At 55.3% G+C, this 19,905-nt stretch overlaps 1 protein-coding gene across 1 annotated transcript in view; it reads right to left on the bottom strand.

Annotated features, from left to right (window-relative positions):
• HCN4 (hyperpolarization activated cyclic nucleotide gated potassium channel 4) overlaps positions 1-19,905 on the bottom strand; it is a 65,271-nt gene that overhangs the window by 21,433 nt on the left and 23,933 nt on the right. Inside the window, exons 3-4 of the mRNA XM_026043634.1 lie at positions 10,586-10,747; positions 5,588-5,806 (exon numbers count right to left, since the gene is read on the bottom strand). Coding sequence (XP_025899419.1) covers positions 5,588-5,806; positions 10,586-10,747 — 381 coding nt within the window. The remainder of the gene's footprint in view (positions 1-5,587; positions 5,807-10,585; positions 10,748-19,905) is intronic.

The raw sequence follows: 19,905 nt of genomic DNA, 5'->3' as shown, positions 1-19,905 counted from the left end.
GACCCCAGTTCAGTCAGAGCCATAAAAGAAAGGTTAATTCCATTGCAAGGTGCTTTAAAGAGAAACCATGCGGTTTTCGATCAATTTTCATTTCATAGTCTGTATTCTTTTAAGGAAAGGACTGAAGAACGTGAAAGCAGCTGGCCCAAACACCTGGTTTTAGGGGAGAGCCAGACGTCCTCTGCCCATCCCTGTCACCTATTTCTTGCTAACGTTCTTTGCAAGGCAGTGGCCATCGCCAGGAGCAGAGCCCGCTCGTCGTGACTCCCGGAGCCCTGCCGGCTGGAGGGGCTCCCGGCAGCCACGGCCCCGCGGCCCCGCTCGAGCAGGGCACCGGCAGCGGGGTTTCTTGCTCGCCGCATGCGGGTCGCYGGGAGGAGCCCGTGGGCTTGAGGGCCATGGGAGACCCTCCAGGTCACCTTCCCATGATCCGGAGCTGCGTCTGATCCCGCTCCCTCCACCTGCTGAACCAAGGCTGGAATTGGCCCGGCGAGCAGAGGAACCCCCTGCCCACGACGCTGCACCCGGTGCCCACGGCAGCCCCTGCAGCCAGGCACGAGCATCAAATGTGCCGTGCATACATCTTGGGGACAACCCCAAATGCTCTGATGAACAGTAACACGGGCCGTAACGGTTCTCAGACCCATTCCTTACAGACCTGGTTAGTACCCAACTAGTGCAGTCATAACTGGATATAACAAGGCCCCCAATTTTTTTCCAATTAGGAAATGTGATTACGTTTTGCATGCGATTACATTTCCCAGGCACCTGGGTTCCTGGCGTGCCCTCTCCTCGGGTACACGTGGCGAGGACAGGCTGCCGCGCTGCAGCCAAGGCTGCGGTGCTGCCTCAAGAAGAGGCCTCCAGCCTAACCCACCCAGACCTCTGGGTACCTGCACAGGCCACCTGGGAACCTGTGGACACGGGAGACGAATCGTCTTGGGAAAAAGCGCTTCCAACRCCATCCAGGCTGGGAATAAACACAGAATCTCTCACCTGATGCCTCCGGCACAGGCAGTGGGGGAATAACCACAGCTGAGGTGCAACTCCACGCTGGTRGAGAGCGGCTGAGGCTGCTTGTCTGGAAATCCCTCTGCCTTATGGAGATCCCCGGGCAGTGCTGACCATGCACGGATCGCAGCGCTGCCCGGGGCTACGGGCGGGAGGGGCTGCTCAGCAAGGCCATGGTTGATGTGATCACGCTGGGATCCCTGCACCACGTTCTCTGCCCTCTGCCATTTGGGACCCTTCGCTACTTAATGGGAAAGAGCATAAAACACGAGAGTCACCCTAAAGCGTCAGCCTAAGGGGCTTTTCCCAGGTGGTTTAGTGTCTCGGACAGTTTTAGACGCTTTGGGGAGAAGTAAAGAGGCACAGAGCAACCCAGCTCCTGGCCGTCCCCTCCCAGCTTGACGGGAGCTCATCAGGGATGTCCGCAGTGAGAGGCAGTATCTGCATCCTAGTGCCCAGCAGCCAGTGTAAGACTGTCCTGCRGGGAATGTGTCTGAATACTGTGGGGCTCATCAAACTTTGGGCCCCCGCGGCACCTGTAACAGCGAGCTCCAGTTTCATACATACAGCCAGAGAAAGCTCTCCTTAAACCCGCTGCCTAGCAAGGCTGGGCTGCTGTGCTCCACGGAAGKCCCAGGCCTCGGTGAGCCCAGAGCTGGCACCCGCCGTGGCAGAGGCTGCTCCTGCCCCTGCTCCTGCCTCCTTGGGGCTGAACCGGGTGCTCCAAGGGATCTGGCCTCAACCTGCCTCCTTTTCACAGGGATTTCCTCCTTCTGTGCATTGCATGTGGCTCTCCAGGCAAGATGCAGGAGGTGKCTGAGAGTCTGAGATCTTCATCTTTGACCACTGATATCAAGCCATTKTGTTGAAAAGTTCACCCTGATGCCGACTGTCCTGCAGGGACGCAGTGGAAAGGGCCACACGAGGTCACCTCATGTGGTCCACGCTCTTGCTGAACACCGAATCTCCCACCTTCCTGCTAGATATGAGGTATTAGTTAGATATTAGTCCAAATCTGCCTTGGCCACTGACAGATACTGCTTTGTCTGGGTAACAGGCTTCAGCCTTTACAGTTACTAAGTTTTCCGCAATGCCTAACGTCTAAATCCTCTTTGCTAGGTTCAGGCCAGTGATGGAAGGGCTGAAATGAGGAGAGTTGAACAGGAATTACGTGGATAACCAGAGCCCAGTGAACAGGACGAAGCTGTGACAGCAAGAACTCTCCTCATGGTTAAGCAGGGCTGTTTCAGGATCTGAGAGGTGACATCACTGGTGCTTTTGTAGAGGGATTTATTTTTACAGCTGTAATGCTACCTCCTTGGCCCCTTGCCCCTGTGCTGCAGCAGCTGCTTCTTCAGCATAACGACAAGTGAATATGCAAGTACCTACCCAGCATCAACATGTATTTTTAGAACAAGAGGGATTGAAAAGGCTGCTCAGGGGCAGTGGGGAGCAGGGGGCTGCGTGTGGAGAGCAGAGGGTTTGAGAGGACAGCAGGGCAGCAGACGGACCCCGAACAGAGCCGAGAACCTGGGGAGCCCTCAGCTCTGTCCTGCTGAGAGCGGCAGCTCCTYGTCAGCCACTCCTGGGATGCACCGAGGGAGACATCCCAGCAGAGGGATACGGAGGCTCTTGAGGAGGATGTGGAGGGTGGCATGTGTGGTGACTTGGCACAAATGTTAATCCAGCCGAGCTTTAATGCATTGGGAAAAAGGAAGCTAATAGAGGAACGTGAAGATAGCATGGAAATAACTTGCCTTTCTGTCCACTTTACTTCTCTTCAAAACAGGGAACACATTTACCTCTCTTACGAGTTACAGATACTGCAGGCTGTTGGACAGTTGCAGTCACCATCTAAGATAAACTCAAGTTTTAGGGCCTGAGATAATCTAAGAATAGCTGGATGGGGAATTACGTCTCTGTTCTTGTCTATGGACCTCCTTCTCTGTCACCCTGCACCAGCTGGGGCACTCACTGGGCCCTGCAGTAAGATGATTCAAGCCCCTCATCTGGCAGAGAGTTACCCCCAAAACAAAGGAAGGTAACAGCTTCTGCCAKGCCACGGAGCCAGGCAGCTGAGGAACGGCCTGGAAATGAGAGAGGCGCAATATGTGAGCTGACACRGTGCAGCTGGGAGGAGAGGCGGGCAGCGCTGCGGGACGAGAGTCGCGTGAGCTCCCTTCCGGCTGCAGCTGCTGAACCAGCCAAGCTACAACACGCAGCTTCACACCATTAACCCTGGGAACGTTGCCTATCAGGCTCCTTCAGCCTGGACCTGGGGTGATATTCTCCCAGGAAAAAGAAACCAATTCTGCCTGCAGAGCCCCAGTGGAGTCAGTCACTAGGTCTGGAGACAGTGCTCAGCTCCTGCCTGCCACTGCCGGCCCGCGTGACCATGGGCAAGTCCCCCGGGGGCATGAGACACTGCAAGGCAGGACAGGACGGACACAAAGTCCCTTCCAGCTCTGCCTCTGGGCCTGCAAATAAAACACCTCATAGTGCCGGAGCTGAAGAGCTCTCCTGACGGGGAGCTTTTTTTGGGGGACACAGAGCCACAGGTACGTGGCGGTCGTGCCGCTTCCAGACCCTGAGCTAGGGGGAGTGCGCTGTGGCACTTGGGTATATGGAAAGGTCCCACATCCCGAGGCACCTCCGCACCACACGCTCTTGGAGGACTCAACCTCCTCCTCCAAATCTCTGTGTTTCTCAGCAGCCCATCTGCCCTGTGGGCTTCCTTCTCTTGCAGAAACCAGCACAGTGTGACATTCAGGGGCTGCAACAAAAGAATATTGGGAGGATAGGGATGGAGTGTCCAAGCCACAGAACGGCTAAGGTTGGCAGGGACCTCTATAGATTACATAGGCCAATCTGCTCCAGCAGGGATGTCCCGAGCATGTGGCAGAGGGTGGCATCCAGGTGGGCTCTGAAGATCTCCAGAGAAGGAGACTCCACAGCCTCCCTGGGCAATGAATCCAACCAGAGTGAAAGACGGGGCCAAATCCCATGCTGTTTACAGAGAAGCCTGCTCTTGAAGCCAAACGCCAGCAGATCTTGGCTTTTCCTCCTCGCCTCAGAAGCTGTTAGTACAAGGGCAGAACAAGTTGGTTTGGCAGAGATGCGGCCCCGTCTGAAATTTCACTAGACTCACTCCTGATCCTGGTCCTGAAGGTTCTACAAAGCAAGGGCGGCCAGTAAAGCGGCCGGGGGATGTCTCTGCGCTGACGCTCTGCGCACGCCTGCCCCTCTGTCCCTCCCCAGCATCTCCCCTTTCTTGGGGTGCTGCCTAAATACCCACAAGAGACTCTAGCCCACAAGCCCCTGAGGTGAGGAGCAACCCAAGCTCTGCAAACTGCCTCCTGCTCGGCCAGGCCACCCTGCAAACCCGCTGAGATCCTCTGCTTCTAACATGCTCCAGCAGGCACGTTGTCCCGTGAGGACTGAACTAAATTGAGTTGCAGGGCTGCAAATCACGACGCAGCCTCATTTTAATCATGACTATTCAAGTGCTAAGGAACGCACAAAGTAAATACATATTTGTTTTAGGCCATCACTTGTCCCATTTGCAAGAGGAAATTGAATGTACTCAATCCCTGAGGCTCTGTTCCTAGGAGAAAACCTGGGGAAACAAACCTGCTATAAGCACTGCACATGAAATACGTCCTTTGCTAAAGATTTACCCACTGCTTTTGTTAGGATGCTTTTCTCCCAGGTCTGTGAACCCTCTCACTCACATCTCRACATTCTCACCAGGCTTTAGTACCTCACACTCCTCCTGCCAGGCACGCCGGTGCCCGACTTCCTTGGAACCTAGCAGGAATCAGACTCCTAGGCTCAAGCTCTGCCTTTGTCTTCACGTCCAGCCGGGGAAAAAAATCAGAGTGCCCAGACATGCAGGTGAAAACTTGGCTGCTGCTGCGGTGACCAGGTGGCTGAATCTGCAAGTCAGTCCTTGACTTCTAGGCCCCTTCCAGCCCATTTGAATAAATGCTCTGCATGCACAGATGGGATCAGCTTGCACTCCGAGTGCTGCAGTGTCCTTCTCTCTCCAGCTAGGCTGGGTCCAGCCAAGCTGAGGCTGGGGCACAGTGCAGTGGGAAGCCCAGTGCTCTGCTGGCCTCCCAGCCCCCCTTGCATCCTCCCCTGGGCTTTTCCTCCCCTTGGCTCCAGCTCTGGCTTGAGCGCCTCCATAGCCTCAAAGTACAATTCACCCCTGGTGTTTTTTTGCCTTTACTCTGCGCTACTGCAAACTCTTTTCATGGGTGAGCTTTGGGACTTCTGTGTCTCAAGCCGGGTCCTGGAACCACCTGACAAACCCCTTGCACAGCAACGAGCCTCTTATTCACCCTTCCAACTCACAGCCCTTAGCCTGATGCTTGCTGCTCACATTGAACCCACTGCAACAAGAGCATCTGTTTCTTCCTGAGGGTCTTGCAGTCTGACTGCATGGCCTGAGTGACTAGTAACCACCGTGGGGACAACACCATGGCCCCTGTGGCCTCTGACACAGGTCCCTCCCGGCCTCTGGATGAGGTGAGAGCTCCGCGGGATGGGGAAGGGCTGTGGAGGCCGCTCCTACCTTCTCCTGGTACTGGCGCCGCGACGAGTCCAGCGACTGGATGAGGGCGGTGGCGTGGCCGATGAACATGGCGTAGCAGGTGGCCCCCACGATCATGCTGAGCATGGTGAGCCACACGTCCGACATGCCCACGGGCGCCTGCTGCCCGTAGCCGATGCACAGCATGTGGCTCATGGCCTTGAAGAGYGCGTAGGAATACTGCTTGCCCCAGGAGTCGTTCTGCAGAGATGGACACACACACACACAGAGCTTCAGCGGGGGCGAGGTGTTCTGCTGMGGCCAGCACCTCCCAGAAACGGGCCCCACAACCCCTGTTTAACATGCTTAAACAAGGGGCAGTGMCCACTTTGGGCTGGGGTTCCAGCTTTCCACGAGTTCCAGGTGCTCTTTCCAGGAAAATCTTCCCCAAAGGAATCCAGCGACACCAACACACTGGGGAGCYGGGGCAAAAGGGGATGATGTGCTGGGATCTTTCCAAAGTTACCCATGTGCAAGAGAAGAAACCGATGCAAAGGATTATTTGCTGGGAAATTAACAGAGAACTGGTACAAGAGAGCCCGAGCAAGGCTGCCAGCAGCAAGATTTTGAAGTGGGGAAAATCATGTATTCTCCAGCAATTAATGAAATGTTCAGGAACTCTGGTCGTTAACAGAAGGGATAGGAGGGACAGAGAATTCAGATGATAATGTCCAGGCAGGGTTCTGTTCTTTTCAGTGTGAAGCAGTGTGAAGCAGGGCTCTTTCCGAGGAGTGAACAGACTAGAAATGGCCTAATGTGAAAGCTGTAACAAACCCTGGTGAGAAACCAGCCGGTGTCACTGGCTTCTCGGGGACGTCCTGTGCTTTCCCACTGGAACCTCCGCAACCGCATCATGGGCCAGGGAGGAAGGAAAAAACAACGTTCAATATCTTTGATCAGCCTGAGTTTGTGGTACAGCTCAAGGTACCTTTGCCACCCTGTGGGTACTGTGTGATAGAAAGTCCTTGCCACAAAACTGCAAAGTAACTGCACTGTCATCACATATTCCCTATTATAAGGTATGTGAGAAAACACCTTCACTGCAGCACCCAATCTGCGCGATCCTCAGGCCTCCTGCTGTCCCTGGGCAGGTGCTAACGCTACGGATGGGGCCACTGTGGGTGCCGCGGCCGCTCTGAAGGTCACTGCGCAGGGTGGCTTTGCAGGCCCCATGCGGAGGGAGCCAGCAGCACCGGGCAGGAGCGAAGGCCCCGGAGCCGACGGGGACTGTCCCAGAGGCCGCAAGCCCTGCAGGGAGCTGGCGGGCAGCCGGGGGGCTCACACTCATGCAGCTGCTGGTGCCCGGGCGGCGCGCGGCCGCCCCGGAGAGCCCTAGTGCTTGCTGGGGAGACAAGCGCGCGCCGAGGGCGCCTCGGCGGCGCCCGGCATCGGCTACGTGATGCGGGACAGGCCCGCCTCCCGCTGTCAACAAGAAGGGCAAAGCCGCGCAAGGGGCAGCAAAGGGACACAGAAGCAGCAGCCCATGCAGAGCCGGGGAGCGCGAGCCGCCGCCGGCCTGTCTGCACTGTCCCCTCCCGGGCACGGGGACAACACAGGCGCCTCCTGCACTGGAAAAAGTTCCCCTTAGAGCAGGGCAAGAGCCAAGGGTGGTCCGGCCCCCAGCAGCTTCCCCTTCTCCTACAGAGGCAACCGTGGCCAAGGAGCAGCAGAGGCTTCGTGCCCACGGGTGATCCCTGGGCGGTCACGGGCCGTGACGACTCCCCAYGTGCAGGTCTCAGCACCTCTCTCCTTGGTAGGCCGGCGTGGCACCCTCTGCTCTGCAGAGCCAGCAGCGTGATGAGAACACGGGGCTTCCAGCCACGCCAGTGGCATTGGCTCCAAATGGGACGTGGCCTCCTGGTGCTTTATCTTGACTCGTGGTGCTTTATCCTGATAAATCTTGGTCCCCTTAACAGTCATCCTGCTACACTCAATGCACCAGCACAGCAGCCCCTCAGGGGAGGGTGTTATTAGTTCAAGTACACTGGGGTGCCTAGAACGGTCCATTAGGGTAGGTAAATGAGGCCTTAAACTACCCAAAGAAAATGATGGCTCGCTAAGGAAATCTCAAAGTAAGCTGAAATGGAGCTGCAAATCCGTGCTGGAACATAGTTGAGGGGAATGTCAGCTCAAACTCATGGCAGGCACTAAGAGCACCTGCAAAAGGGAGTTAAAATGACTTTGAAGTGGTTTGTGAAACTTGCCTGCTTTTAGCATCTACCCTGGCAGGACTACAAGGGCTTCTCAGGGCTCCGTGCCTGCGCTTCCATGTCTCTGCTCAGGCGCCTGCTGGGGACACCTCCCGGAGGCTGCCCCGGCAGCAGCATTCCTTTGGGAGCTCTCCCCTTCAGTCTCACTCGTTTGGGAGCTCTCCCCTTCAGCCTCACTCCTTTGGGAGCTCTCGCCTTCAGCCTCACTCCTTTGGGAGCTCTCCCCTTCAGCCTCACTCCTTTGGGAGTTCTCCCCTTCAGCCTCATTCCTTTGGGAGCTCTCCCCTTCTCAGCAGCCTCACATGGGCAGAGCTGTTACGGGTGCTGCTGCTGCTTAGGTTACTGCCTCTGTGTGTCACTGCCCTCCCCAGACACTTCCCTAAGTGCTGGCCAGGAGAGCAGATCCAGCCAGGATCGCTCCATGCACAGCCCAGGCTGCCTCGGCTTCTCGTCCTCTCTTCTGCCGGGGAGCTGCTCTCCTTCCTTTGGTRCAAGGAAGACCATCAGTATTGCTTATGCAAGACTGCTGCATTCAACGTGGGGAATATTTGCCTTCCTTTGCCTTCCCTGCAGGGTTTCTCAGCTTGGCAAAATACCCAAGGGAGCAGCTACTTGTTTCCGAAGCTCTCAGGTCTCAGCAGAGCTCAGGCTTCCCTGGCGAGGAGCTGCCAGGCAGGGGTCGCAGGGAGCTGCTGCTGCCCACACGGGCTCCGCGCAGCCGCCTCGCTGCCGCTTCCCTTTTTAATAATGGGCGCCGTGGGGATTGGGCTGAAGCTCCTGGGATTAGGGCTGAGCAATTACTACTGCAAACATCCTTCCCTGCCACTGCGGAGTCAGTTCTGACAGGAGTCCTACAGAGAATCCTTCCACAGTTGCTAAAGATGAAATACGGAGCGCTGAGAAATTGCCAAGATGAATTGGACCCAGAGGTTCATCGAGCCCCTGATATGATTTTGGCAACACCAGACCCTTCACAGATACCTTGGAAGAGGATCAAGCCTTTCAGAAGCAGATGGGAAGTGATAAATCTTCCCCGCCTGCTGGGGCAGAGGCAGTGTTGGTTTCAGGAATTGCCAAGTAGCCACTTGAGGCTGCTCGACTTTCCAGGTGGGAATCCAGAAGAGCTGCAGCACTCTGCTAAGGGATGGTCGTTCCATGAATTTCCCTAGGGCCCTGGGGCACCTGCCCCAGCTCCCCRTGCAGGCTGCTGCTTCGAAACATCCCCTTCTCCCCAGTGGTTCTGTCCCAGTTTTCAGGTTCCTGTGGTGGCAGGGTGCTCCTGCACCRGGAGCATTTATGTGATGGGGTCAGTACAGAACATCCCAGCACCCGGCTGCCTAGCCTGYCACCTCCCACCCTGCTCATCATGGTACATCTGGAAACCTCGGGAGGTCGGAGCCAGAATCTCCCCGTGAGAAGAAACGATCTTGCTGCAGACTCACTAATCACTCTCCACATTAATGCTCTAAATACAAGCTATTTGGGGCTTCTGCATTGCTGGTAAGCTCAGGGGCTGAAGCCACTTAGACTATAGCTGGGGCTTTTACCATCCCTCCAATTCTTCATCCAGGCTTCCTGAGACTCCATTATCTGATAGAAGCACTAAGATGAACATTTTTTTTCACTTTCGTTAAATGGAAGAAGTGGAGGTGATTTTGCTGCAGAGGAGAAGCGGCCCAGAACATCACACATGGCAAGTTTAATTCCCAGCTTCACAGGCTCTGCAGGCTGAGCAGACGAGCAGCGCAGCGTGAGCCCTCGCGCAGCAAAGCTCTGCTCTGCACAGAGCCCTCCTCTGTCACCTCCTCTGGAGGGGCTGCTTCCTTCCCCACCTTGCCTCGCTCCTGCGGCTGAGACGGAGCCCTAAACCAAATCTCTCCTCCCTCTGCCCTGCCTTCTGGCACCTTTCAAGACTGTAGCCTGTGTAATAAAGAAAAATTCCATTTTCCTTCATTACATAGTTACCTTGAAGGTAATTTTTGGACTGTGACTGCTCTGGCCCAGCCGACTCTTTTCCTACACCATCCAAATTTACCTCTTTCCTCATCAAGCTCCACTCTCAGTATGCCTGGAGCCCTGCAGCTCGGGAACTGTCCTGCGGGAGCAGCAAGGCCAAGTCGCTTCAGTTGATGGGGATGATCTGTGGCTACGTTTCTGAGCTCGCCGGGACCAGCTGCTCTCTGGCCTTTCGCACCTGAGTAACAGAAGCACAAGGGGGCCCAGAGCTTTCCTTGTTCCTGCCATGGAAATAATAAAGAGGCAGCGTGGGGGAAGATCAGGCAGCTGCTGCACGGGCTGCGCTGCTGCTGTATAAATAAAGGGCTCTAGTCTCCATAACCGCCAGCCTGGCACCTCTCAACTGCAGGAAATAAGTGATTATTGCAGTGGGAAGAAATAAATAAATAAGCCCCAAACAGAGGCTTTCTCGTGGCTGCTGGCTCACCTCTGGCGCGTGCCCCCTGCTCCGCACGTGGGAGGCACGGGGAGCGAGCAGATTTCTTTATATTTTACACTTGCTCTGTTCTGCCTGAGTGCCTGTTTGCTTTTATTTTTATTTCCTTTTGAAGGAGAAACTGGCTGGAGGAAAGCTGGAGGTTAAGAGTTACAATAAGAGGCATTATTTTTAAGGCTTGTCAGGTGTTTTCTGCTTAATCAAATGGACGCCGTCCCTCGGAACAAAAGCCGTGGATTGCCAGCRCGGCGGCGGGGAGGCCCTGTGAGGCCGCGCGGCTCCGGGTGCAGGCAGCGCGCGGGCCGGCCTGGCACTCACCACCATGCGGTTGAGCGACACCCAGCAGTCCTCGGGGAAGTCCTGCAGCATGGGCACCAGGAACTGGAGGCAGCCGTCCCAGTGGCACAGCAGCAGCATCATGCCGATGAGGTTCACGATGCGCACCACGGCGCTCGCCAGGTCGTACGTCATGTGGAAGATCTGCAGGGGCAAGAGGAGCAGGTTAAAGAGCGGCCCCGCACAGCGGCAACACGCAGGTCCGGATGCTGAGGGAGCGGGGAAGGCCGAGTCACCTTGGGTTAGTCCCTGCATGCAGGCAGAATCAGCTGCAAAATAACTTAAAATGATACAAACCCACAGCCACTTGCCCCTCTTGCTCTTTGATTTTGGCTTTTAATCAATGTTTAAAGCTCCACTGCTCGGCAGTGGGTGTTGGACGCAGGTCTCAGCAGCAGGAAACACGGCCTCAAACTCACACCCTCGGAGGCCAGGATCTGATGCAACTGTTTCTTCCATGAGCTGCTAAATCTCCTGCCTCTGCTCCTGTGCTGCAGCCAGCGCTGCCCTGATGCGGATGCTCCCATCCCAGCAGCTCCYGCCAGCGCTGCTCCCATCCCTTCCCTGCTCCCTGCCCAGGCAGCAGCCCCCGGCCACCGGGAAGGCGAGGGCTTGGGATAACTGTATCCAAATCCTGTGATGTCCTCCGCRTCCATGGTGCAGCTGGAGTGCACAGTGCCACTTGCTGTGACAAAGGCCACTCTCACAGTATTTCGGGGCTGAAAGAAGAAAATATCCAAAATCCGGCATGAAAGGCTGTTCTAGGAAATCCGGCTCTCACTGCTGACTCAATAGGTCAGCGTGAAAGCAGAGCACATAATTCATGCAGAATAATTCCTGCCGGTCTCATCCTTTTCTCTTTCCCCTCGCTGCAGAAGTGCTCATCCCCATTGAGATGCCGCAGAGCAAATCCCGCCCACATCCCGGAGGCCAGGGGCTGCGCTCCTAATGARGCCGAGCAGCCGTTTGCCAAGGGAACAGCACATGGATCCACTGGATCCGCTCGACGCCAGCGTTTTATTGTGCCAATGACCCCTCCTCTCCCACCCACCTGGGTTGTTCCAAGAGATCCAGCCCTCCTGTAACCCAGGGATCTCCTGACAGGGAGAGTGAGAAACCCGGCCAGATTTAGGATTTCAGCGTAGAGAGTGAGGGAATGGCCGCTTTGGGGGGAAAGCTAACAGGATACGGAGCTCCTTCGATGGTGACTGGGGTCTATTCCGGTACTTTGGAGCACAAAGGCGTCTCTGGCCYAAAACCCAGGCATAACGGAGCTTTTCCCCCTCGGAAGGCAGGGGGCTGCAAGGCAGGACCCGCTGTTGAAGGCTCCAACACCCCAGGCTCCTGTCCACCCCAGGGCCAGCGGGGCCAAGAGCTAAGAGCCCAGTGGGAATTGCCCTCCAGCACCTGGCGCTGCCACGGGTCGGCCACACAAGTCCCACGTGGGAAGCGACTGTATCTGCACTATGGATGGAGAGGATGGATGCGGCTGTCAGCTCCGGACATTCAGACTCCCAGGCAATATCTAGACGTCGCTGGAGGCGATGGATGGAAACGCAGACACCGAAGCATTTGTTTATCTGGCAAGGGGTGCCCTTGGAGGCAGGAATTCCCAGCTCTCCACAAAGGCYGCCTAGCTAACGAACTGCCACTGCAGCTGTCTGAACAGCAGGGAAGAAACCCACTGGCAGCTGGCAGGGCAAGCGGCAAGCAGCCCGTGCCCGCTCCTTGGAATGCGCTTGCATTCCGACACTGCGAGCGCAGAAAACACCCACCCCACGGCACGGTGCGGCGCAGGAAGGGCTGCCATGGGCTGCATCCTGCCGGGAGGCTCCAGCCCAGGGCCCAGCACTGCGGGCAAGGGGGCACCCGCAGCCGCAGGGCGTTGACGCGGCCGGGCTGCAGCACCCTGCGCTGCCGCCAGCTCACCGGGACCGGGGGGGGGGAGGAATCCCCCTGGAGCAGCTGCTTCCCCAGCAGAGGAGGAGGAGGAGGAGGAAGCACAGGGTCAGGTGACCTAGTGCTCCCGTTTTTTGACTCTGCAGAGGAAGCAGTGGTTTGGGAACCCCGTTGCAAAGCCAGGGCTTCTAGGCAAAGGGTCCCTGGTCCCTTTGGTGATGCTTTGAGCATGGGCAGAAGGGGCAGGACCAAAACCTTAAGCAGCAAAGCAGTCCCTAGGCATATCAGGTCCCTGCCTTGGAACCCCACTTGCACTCGTTTATCCAGTGGGATGCGAATGGTGTGAGTTTTTTTGAACACAAAACTCGCAGGAGGACCCTGCGTGCCCTTCCTTGCAGCTAAGGGCAGCACTGGTTGACGCTGCAGAAGGAGTTGGGAGGTTTTGCACCCTTCCTTCCCCTACTACTTTCTGTAAACAACGGCGGGGAGAGCAGCTCTCCTCTCCGAGGCACCAGCTGCTGTAAACTGACGGTTAAGGTCTCTCTCGACATGCTGGAGGTGGGTGTTGTCTGTGAAGAGCTTTCCTGAGCCTAAAATATGACTCGAGAGACTRGTGTGGGTTCACGGAGCCTGCTGACAGTTTGTGATGGTTTGGGATTTGTGTGGGATTTTTTGGTTTATTTTTGCTGTGCCAGGAAGGAAAACAGTAGCCTGAAGATCTAGCTTCAGATGAAAGTGAGAGCTTGGGGGGCTTCTCTTTCTATGCTTGCCTTGCCCGGAATGGCACGGAGTGGAGAAGGGGGCCCCGTGTCAGCACTGGGGCTGCGTGCACCGGCAGGGAGGCAGGTGCCTGCAGACATTCCTCCTCTCCAGGGCTTAACGAAGAGCCTTCCCGCCGGTCGCCCGGAGGAAAGGAGCTGCCTGTGGGCAGGGTTCCACGGCCGGTGCCAGAAGCGCCCATGGGCTCCCCACCAGCACTGCCACCACCGAGGAGCTCCGGGGCTCCCTTCTGCATGGTCACCATCTCCACACGTGAAGGGTCTGACCTGGGCAACTGTCGCCTGCGTTTCTAGGCACAAACACACACTGGAACCGGGGAGACGAGAATCAGACCGGCAGCGAGAGCCTCCACAGGCAGAAAAGAGGCTTTCCAACATTCACACCAGCCCGGAGAGCGGCCGCGGCTCTCACAGGGAGGCTGGACCCGGGCGCTGGGGGTTGTTTCCAGGACCCGGGAGCTTCGCTGCCCTTAGCCACCCAGCAGCAGCTCGCGCGTCCGGGAGCTCGGCCGGTTAATCCCGCTGTGCTTGAGAACAGCGGCCGGGAGTGAAACAGACCCATGAACTCCGTCGGAACAAAGATGCTAAGAAGCAGTATTTAAAAGCTACCCRAAATGTCCCTAAGCTGCCGCTAATACGTGCTGGGCAGGAGCGGAGTCCCCCAAGGCTGCCGTTTTAATTAGCCTTCCATCAGGAAACGCTCCCTGCTGACGGCTTAACCAGGCGAAAACGCCTGGGGCTGCAGCCAGGGAGCAGACGGAGGTTTGCACAGCTCTTCCAGGGACATAATAATAATAATAATAATAATAATAATAATAATAATAATAATRGTGATGGTTTGATAGGGATGCGGCAGATTCAAGCAAGCCCAGGTGTCCCAAGCGCTGTCTCAAGGTCAAGGACCAGCAGCAAGTCATGCAGATGATGGGGTTTTTACCCATCCCCAAGCTTTTGCCCCCAAAAGGAAGTGCTAACATTAGGTATCAGGCCCTTGGCTGTCAGAACTGGGGGCCAGATCCCCCGTGGCAGAGCAAGAGCCTCCCATGAACGTTAACACTTGCCTCCCTCCTAACTCTGGGTATTCTCATAACTCACACACACAAACACACAAATTGCCCTTGAGTTGTGCTCGCTGTGGAAGAGGCACCAGAGTCTGAACACAGGTGGTCTCAGTGAGTAGTTCCTGAAATTCATTTGGAATTTGCTGCCTTTTCAATTTGACTGCTCCATATCCTCGCTGGATAAGGTAGGACGAATACACAGCCCTCATCTTCTTTTTCTAGCCCACTTATTACCTTACACSTTTTTTTTCCCTTTAATCTCATCCCCTTAAAGGAAAGAACTTGAAACTTTTGATTTTTTGGCAGGTTGCCGTCCACCGTCCTCATCAGGATCCTCTGAATTCCCCTCACTCTCACAACGTGGAGGTCGCTGAAGTGCCCAGAACTGGGGTATTTCTACCAGCAGCGACTTCTACAATTTCTAACGCTGTTCACCCTGTGCTCCCCGAGCCCYAGTTGTACTTTTTTATCCTCTCTGGTGGAGAAGCCTCTATAGGGTATCTGTAGCCTCTACAGCCTCTATCTATAGCCTCTATAGGGTACCTGCTCCCACCTTGTCCCTCGGCGGCTGCTCCCGCCTCAGATCTAACGGCTCCTCACGACTGTGAAAGCCCCTGGAGCAGCAGTGGGGAATTTCCCCCCTGGTTAAGGAGGAGGGGGCAGAAGTGATGGTGGCCACAGTGAAAAAGCCCTAGGGGCCATGAGGCACATGCTCCCAGCTTCCTACAATGGGCTATGTTCTTCCCACCCCGYGAGCTGCTGGAATGGCCTTTAGGAGGGCAAGGGAAGGGGCCACATCAGCCCCAGAGAAGCAGCAGCTTCAAGCGGTGAMGCCGCTCGGGCACGAGAGGAGCCGGGGCAGAGCGGGGGCTCCCCGGGGCAAAGCCCTGCTCCGCGGAAGCCCCGGGGCTGGGGTGGAGGTCACGGGAGYGCTGGAATCTCCCTCTCCACTCGGRTGYGTCCCCTGGGGATCCCTGGGGAYCCCTGCTGTTCCGAGGCAGAGGCCTCCGGACTTGGGCTGCGCTGACTTGATATAATTAACTTGGCAATTTCAGCCTTGTTCTTTGGAGCGTCAGCAAAGCCCGACACACTGTTGGGATAAAGTGGAATTAGTGGATGTTTGGGTGACGCACGCTGGAGAGGAGTCTAATCAACCCTATTCGAGGGACGGCCTCTCCAAACTGGGCTGCATGGAGACGCGGCAAATCAAGAGGAATTAACACCCGGCAGTTTGCTGGGCGAAGGAAAAAATATAAATGAAAATAAGGAAAAAAACCCCAACAAACACAGCTGCTCCGTCTTAACTGCTCTCCGCGCCTCCAGGGAACCGGGAAGAGCCRCCCTGCCAGCTGCTTTAAGGGACATCAGCCTCAGCTTCTTCCCAGTGTTTCCGAGGCTGCTGTTTGACCGCGCAGTGAGAGGCGCCTCTAAGTTCATCCTCCACGGGCTCTACCACCCGAGAGCAGCTGGGCTCCATCCTAAGGGATCAAGCTGGGAGCATCCTGCTGTGTGACTTCCATGGGGACATGSCCCTCCTCCCGTTAGCTTCTCACCAGGTCACTTCTTTTCCAGTTTCTGCCCAGGTATCTTCAGTACATGGCAGCTGCTTGGCCTCGCTCATTCCTCTCTGGGAATTTCCCCCCCAGCCCCTGCGTCCCCCTATTCCAAATCCACAGACGTGTCACTGCAAAGAGCTCTGTCCTTTCCGGGTGATCCATCTATCTGGGCTGGATCCAGGTTTGAGGAGCACGTTCCCCAGCSCTGAGGCACCGGGCTATGCAAATAYGGAAATACAAAGGCCCCATGTTGGGTTAGGGCTCTGTGTCCAGAGCAGAGGAGGAGCTGGGGACAGGACTTAGCACATGGCACTTACCAGAGAAGTGTATTTTTAAGCCATATCTCAATAGAGATATGGTCTCTATCAGCTCAAGGTCTCTGGGAGGACACATCCCAACGCCAACGGAGCTCRCAAGGCTGGATAAGCGGCAGCTCTTTGACAGCTCCTGGGAGGTGACTGCAGGACTGCACCTCATCTTACAGAGAGCAACACTGAGACACTGCACACACGGCCTACCCTAAACCCAAAGCAAGCTAGAGCAGATTCGCTTTCAGATCACATCTCTTACTGTTTTTTCCTGCTGCCAGAACATTCTCACAATCAAGTCCTCCCAGTGGCAAAGATCTAACCACCAGCAAGTCAGCGGTGGCCCTTGCCACATGGCTCTGCCATTTAGCCTTGTCAGAAAAGCCCTCTTCCCTTGGGATGTGGAAGCCAGAGGCCCTGGTCCTCCTGCCGTTCCCCTCGGCGCAGCACAGGCACCTCCGCGCACTGCCCTCGCCTGCCGCGCCGGGCAGGGCTGCGCCAACCTGCCGCGCGCCTGGAGCCGAGCACACGCGGAGCCCGGCTTTTCCGCAGGCGAGTGGGAAAGCARAACACCAACGCCTTCTTGGGCAGGAATCGGAGCTGCTAAGGTGGCAGCAAACAAAGTCCAGGGAGGTTTTTGCGGCAAAGTTTCATCTTTTGCTCCTTCGCCGGGATTCGATAAAGAATTTTGCATGTGTGCCTAGATGGATGTAACAGACGTGGTGCAACCCACTGCACAAGTGGGATTTGAGAGAGGGCAGATCCACCCAAAGCAGGAAATGACCCCGCTCCCTTTCGGGGTCTGGTGCAATCCCAGTGAGGAACTTCTGGAGAAGGCAAAAGGCACTGCAAAAGCAGGGAAAGAGGCCAGGCATTCCTTGGAACAAAAAACCGGGATGGAGATTCGTACCATCAACCCACCTCACAATGTGTTCTGGGCGAGTGGCTCTGGACAGACATGAATGAAAAGCTTCTTGCACTGAGGACTGCGTCTATTTTCAAGCTTTTTTTCTTTTTTTTCCCAAGAAGACCATAATGAAAATTTTGAAATTCATTGTAAAGAGATTTCGGAAGCATTTTCCACTCTAACGTGAATTTGGGAATGTGGAAACTGGCTTGCCCTTTCCTCTCGCCCACAGGCTATTTCAGCTTCATCAAAACTGGGAGAGGGAGGAGTTAAAGTAGAAGAGGAACCTTAGAAATACTCATCCTTATGAGAGAGACAAGAATAAAATGTCATCTCTCAGCTCTGAAAAAGTTACCACATTGATTTCTGCTTCATAAGAATGAGGTTAAGTTGAATGCATTAAGCTGGCAAACTGGATAATTGCATGTCCTGAAACTGTCTTCGAAACAGCTCTTTTCACAGCGGTGCTCAGAAAATAACTTCATCAATAAGGCTCCTGCCCACGGAAGCCGCGCACTGCTCTGGCTCAGCACTGAAGCCTGCCTTTCCCCACAAAGAYTTTTGCCTCATTTTGCCTCAAAGCAGTGGGCAAAGCAAGGCAGCCTTGCACCGCACTAGCCGACAAGAAAAGAGGGTGAGAACGGACCCATYCCCAGGGCAGGGGTGTTTCATGGCCTTATCCGGGCCAAGTTCCTGCTCTGTTGATATGCCCTACAGATTTGGCGCGTTCCTCCCCAACCCTGTCCTGTTAAATAGGAAAAGGGAGGTGAGGAGGCATCTGCAGCCCATTCCTGCTGCACCAGGCGCAGGGGGCAGCTYGGGGGACGTTGCCTCCCTGGAGCAGATCCCAGACAATGGTTTTCCCTGGCTGCCACCCTGTCCCCRCGTGGAGCCCTCCTGCTGACGCAGGCGCATTAGGCAGTGCAAGGAGGTGACTGTAAAACCCCCCGGCTTCTTCCTTTCTCTGCCACGCAGCTACTCAAATATTTGCCTTGCTCCTTATAATTCATWACAGCCCATTTTTTTACGCTGCTGCCTTTGAAACTGCATACATTCGCTGCCCAGGCGCAGGGCTGAGGTCGCACGGCAGCAGCAGAGCCGGAGCTCCCTCACGAGCAGGGGTTTTCAGGGATGCACACGGGGCTCCTCGCGGAACGGAGACGGCTGTGCCACTCGGCTGCAGGAGCTGTGCCTAACGTCCCCATTCCAGGAGCCAGGTGAGCGTGGAGCCTAAAACTGCATCCCTGGCTACCAGCCACTTTAACTTAAGGAAGGCTACAAATAGCTCAGAAGGATCCAAGGGAATTAGCTGTTCACATCTAAATGAAAATCACCTGGGAGTTGCATTCTTAGGGGCTTTGCAATCTCCCCTGTTTTTATCAGACAGCCTCCTATCCTTGGCAGCAAGTGGTCTGAATCTCCTTAGAAGTGACGTCACCTTTCGGATGTGACGTCATCTTTCAGCTGACATCATCTGTGGCCAGGCGCGACCCTGCCAAGACGCATCTCCCTCACTGCAAAGCTCCTGTGCAAYGGGGGAAGAGGGCGGCGCTCAGGAGCCTTTTCAAGTTTTCCTTTAAGTAGCACTCTGAAAATCGCCAAATTGTCCTYTCCATCAGGGTTCAGTGCCTAAAATAAAAAAATGTAACTTTTTTCCAACAAAAAATGGGAAACATCCCTCGCTGGGGGTCATGATCTCTCATTCTGATAACTATTAAAACCAGTCAAATCCTTTCCTTACCCCCATATTCCTTCACATACACAGATTTTAAAATCAAAATGTTTTGGTTAGCTTAGCCCATTTGTTGTTTGGAAACAGATTTATGGGGTAGCATTTTACTGTCGTCCTAATAAATGCTCCTTGATTGCAAGTCACAATGGTCTGAGCTTAAATACAGGTTACTGCATTCTGGCACCAAACCATGTGATAGATGCTGCAAAAAAAATAGGGAAAGCTCAGCAAATTGGTCTTAGAAAACAATTGTTTCAATCAATTTTGCCTRTAAAACCTTAACGGGATTTTTTTGCTCAACGCTCACGATCTGAGCTGCCTTGATTCATTTCGATGGGATATATGGGCTACATGGCATTATTCTGCTTTTATTATTTCTGCTGGCTGACCTTGGAGCGGCTTTGGAGGATGTACCCGCTCGGTCTGCCTTTTCCCGAACATCCTCTCCGAGGGAGCGCTGTGCCAGCCCAGCTCCCGGCTCGGCGTGTGCCCAGCCTGACGTGCTCAGGAGGCACCACCTGGGGACAGTTCAGACGGGTCACGGTGCCGTGCCAGCCTCAATAAGTCAAGCTTTACTACACCTTGCTGCATAGCAAGCAAGCTCCCTGCTGCAGGGTGGACACGGGTAGACACTTCCCAAAGATCCTATTTTATATTCTGTCCTACTGGTAAATTCATTCGTTAGACCACTCATGCAAAATGGATAATGCAAATGGAACCGCTACATTTGGAATTAAGCTTATTTTTGTACGGCAGAGAGTATTAGCACGCTGGGTTGTTTTCTTCTTGTTGTTGTTCTTTCGGGTGTTCACCCGGCTGTAGAGCCCAGAGCCCTCGTTTGAGAGGTAGGGAGGGTGTCCCGGGGCACCACGGGCTGCCGAGCCCGCAGGACAGAGCAGTGCCTCACAGCTCTGCAGCCTGGCAGGAGGCTGCTCTCCGCTCACCGCAGGGCGAGTGATAAATTCCTGCAGAGCATGGACAATTGCGGGGGAAGGAACGGAGAGGCTCGCTGTGGACTCACCAAGTGACCACATGCCCCTGCACTCACTCGGAGTGACAC

Source organism: Nothoprocta perdicaria, unplaced genomic scaffold, assembly GCF_003342845.1.
Source record: "Nothoprocta perdicaria isolate Ctin4 unplaced genomic scaffold, notPer1 scaffold_332, whole genome shotgun sequence".
In the NCBI taxonomy this organism is placed as follows: Eukaryota; Metazoa; Chordata; class Aves; order Tinamiformes; family Tinamidae; genus Nothoprocta; species Nothoprocta perdicaria.
The sequence above is the reverse complement of the archived record's forward strand: the minus strand, read 5'-3'. Positions and strand labels throughout refer to the sequence as shown.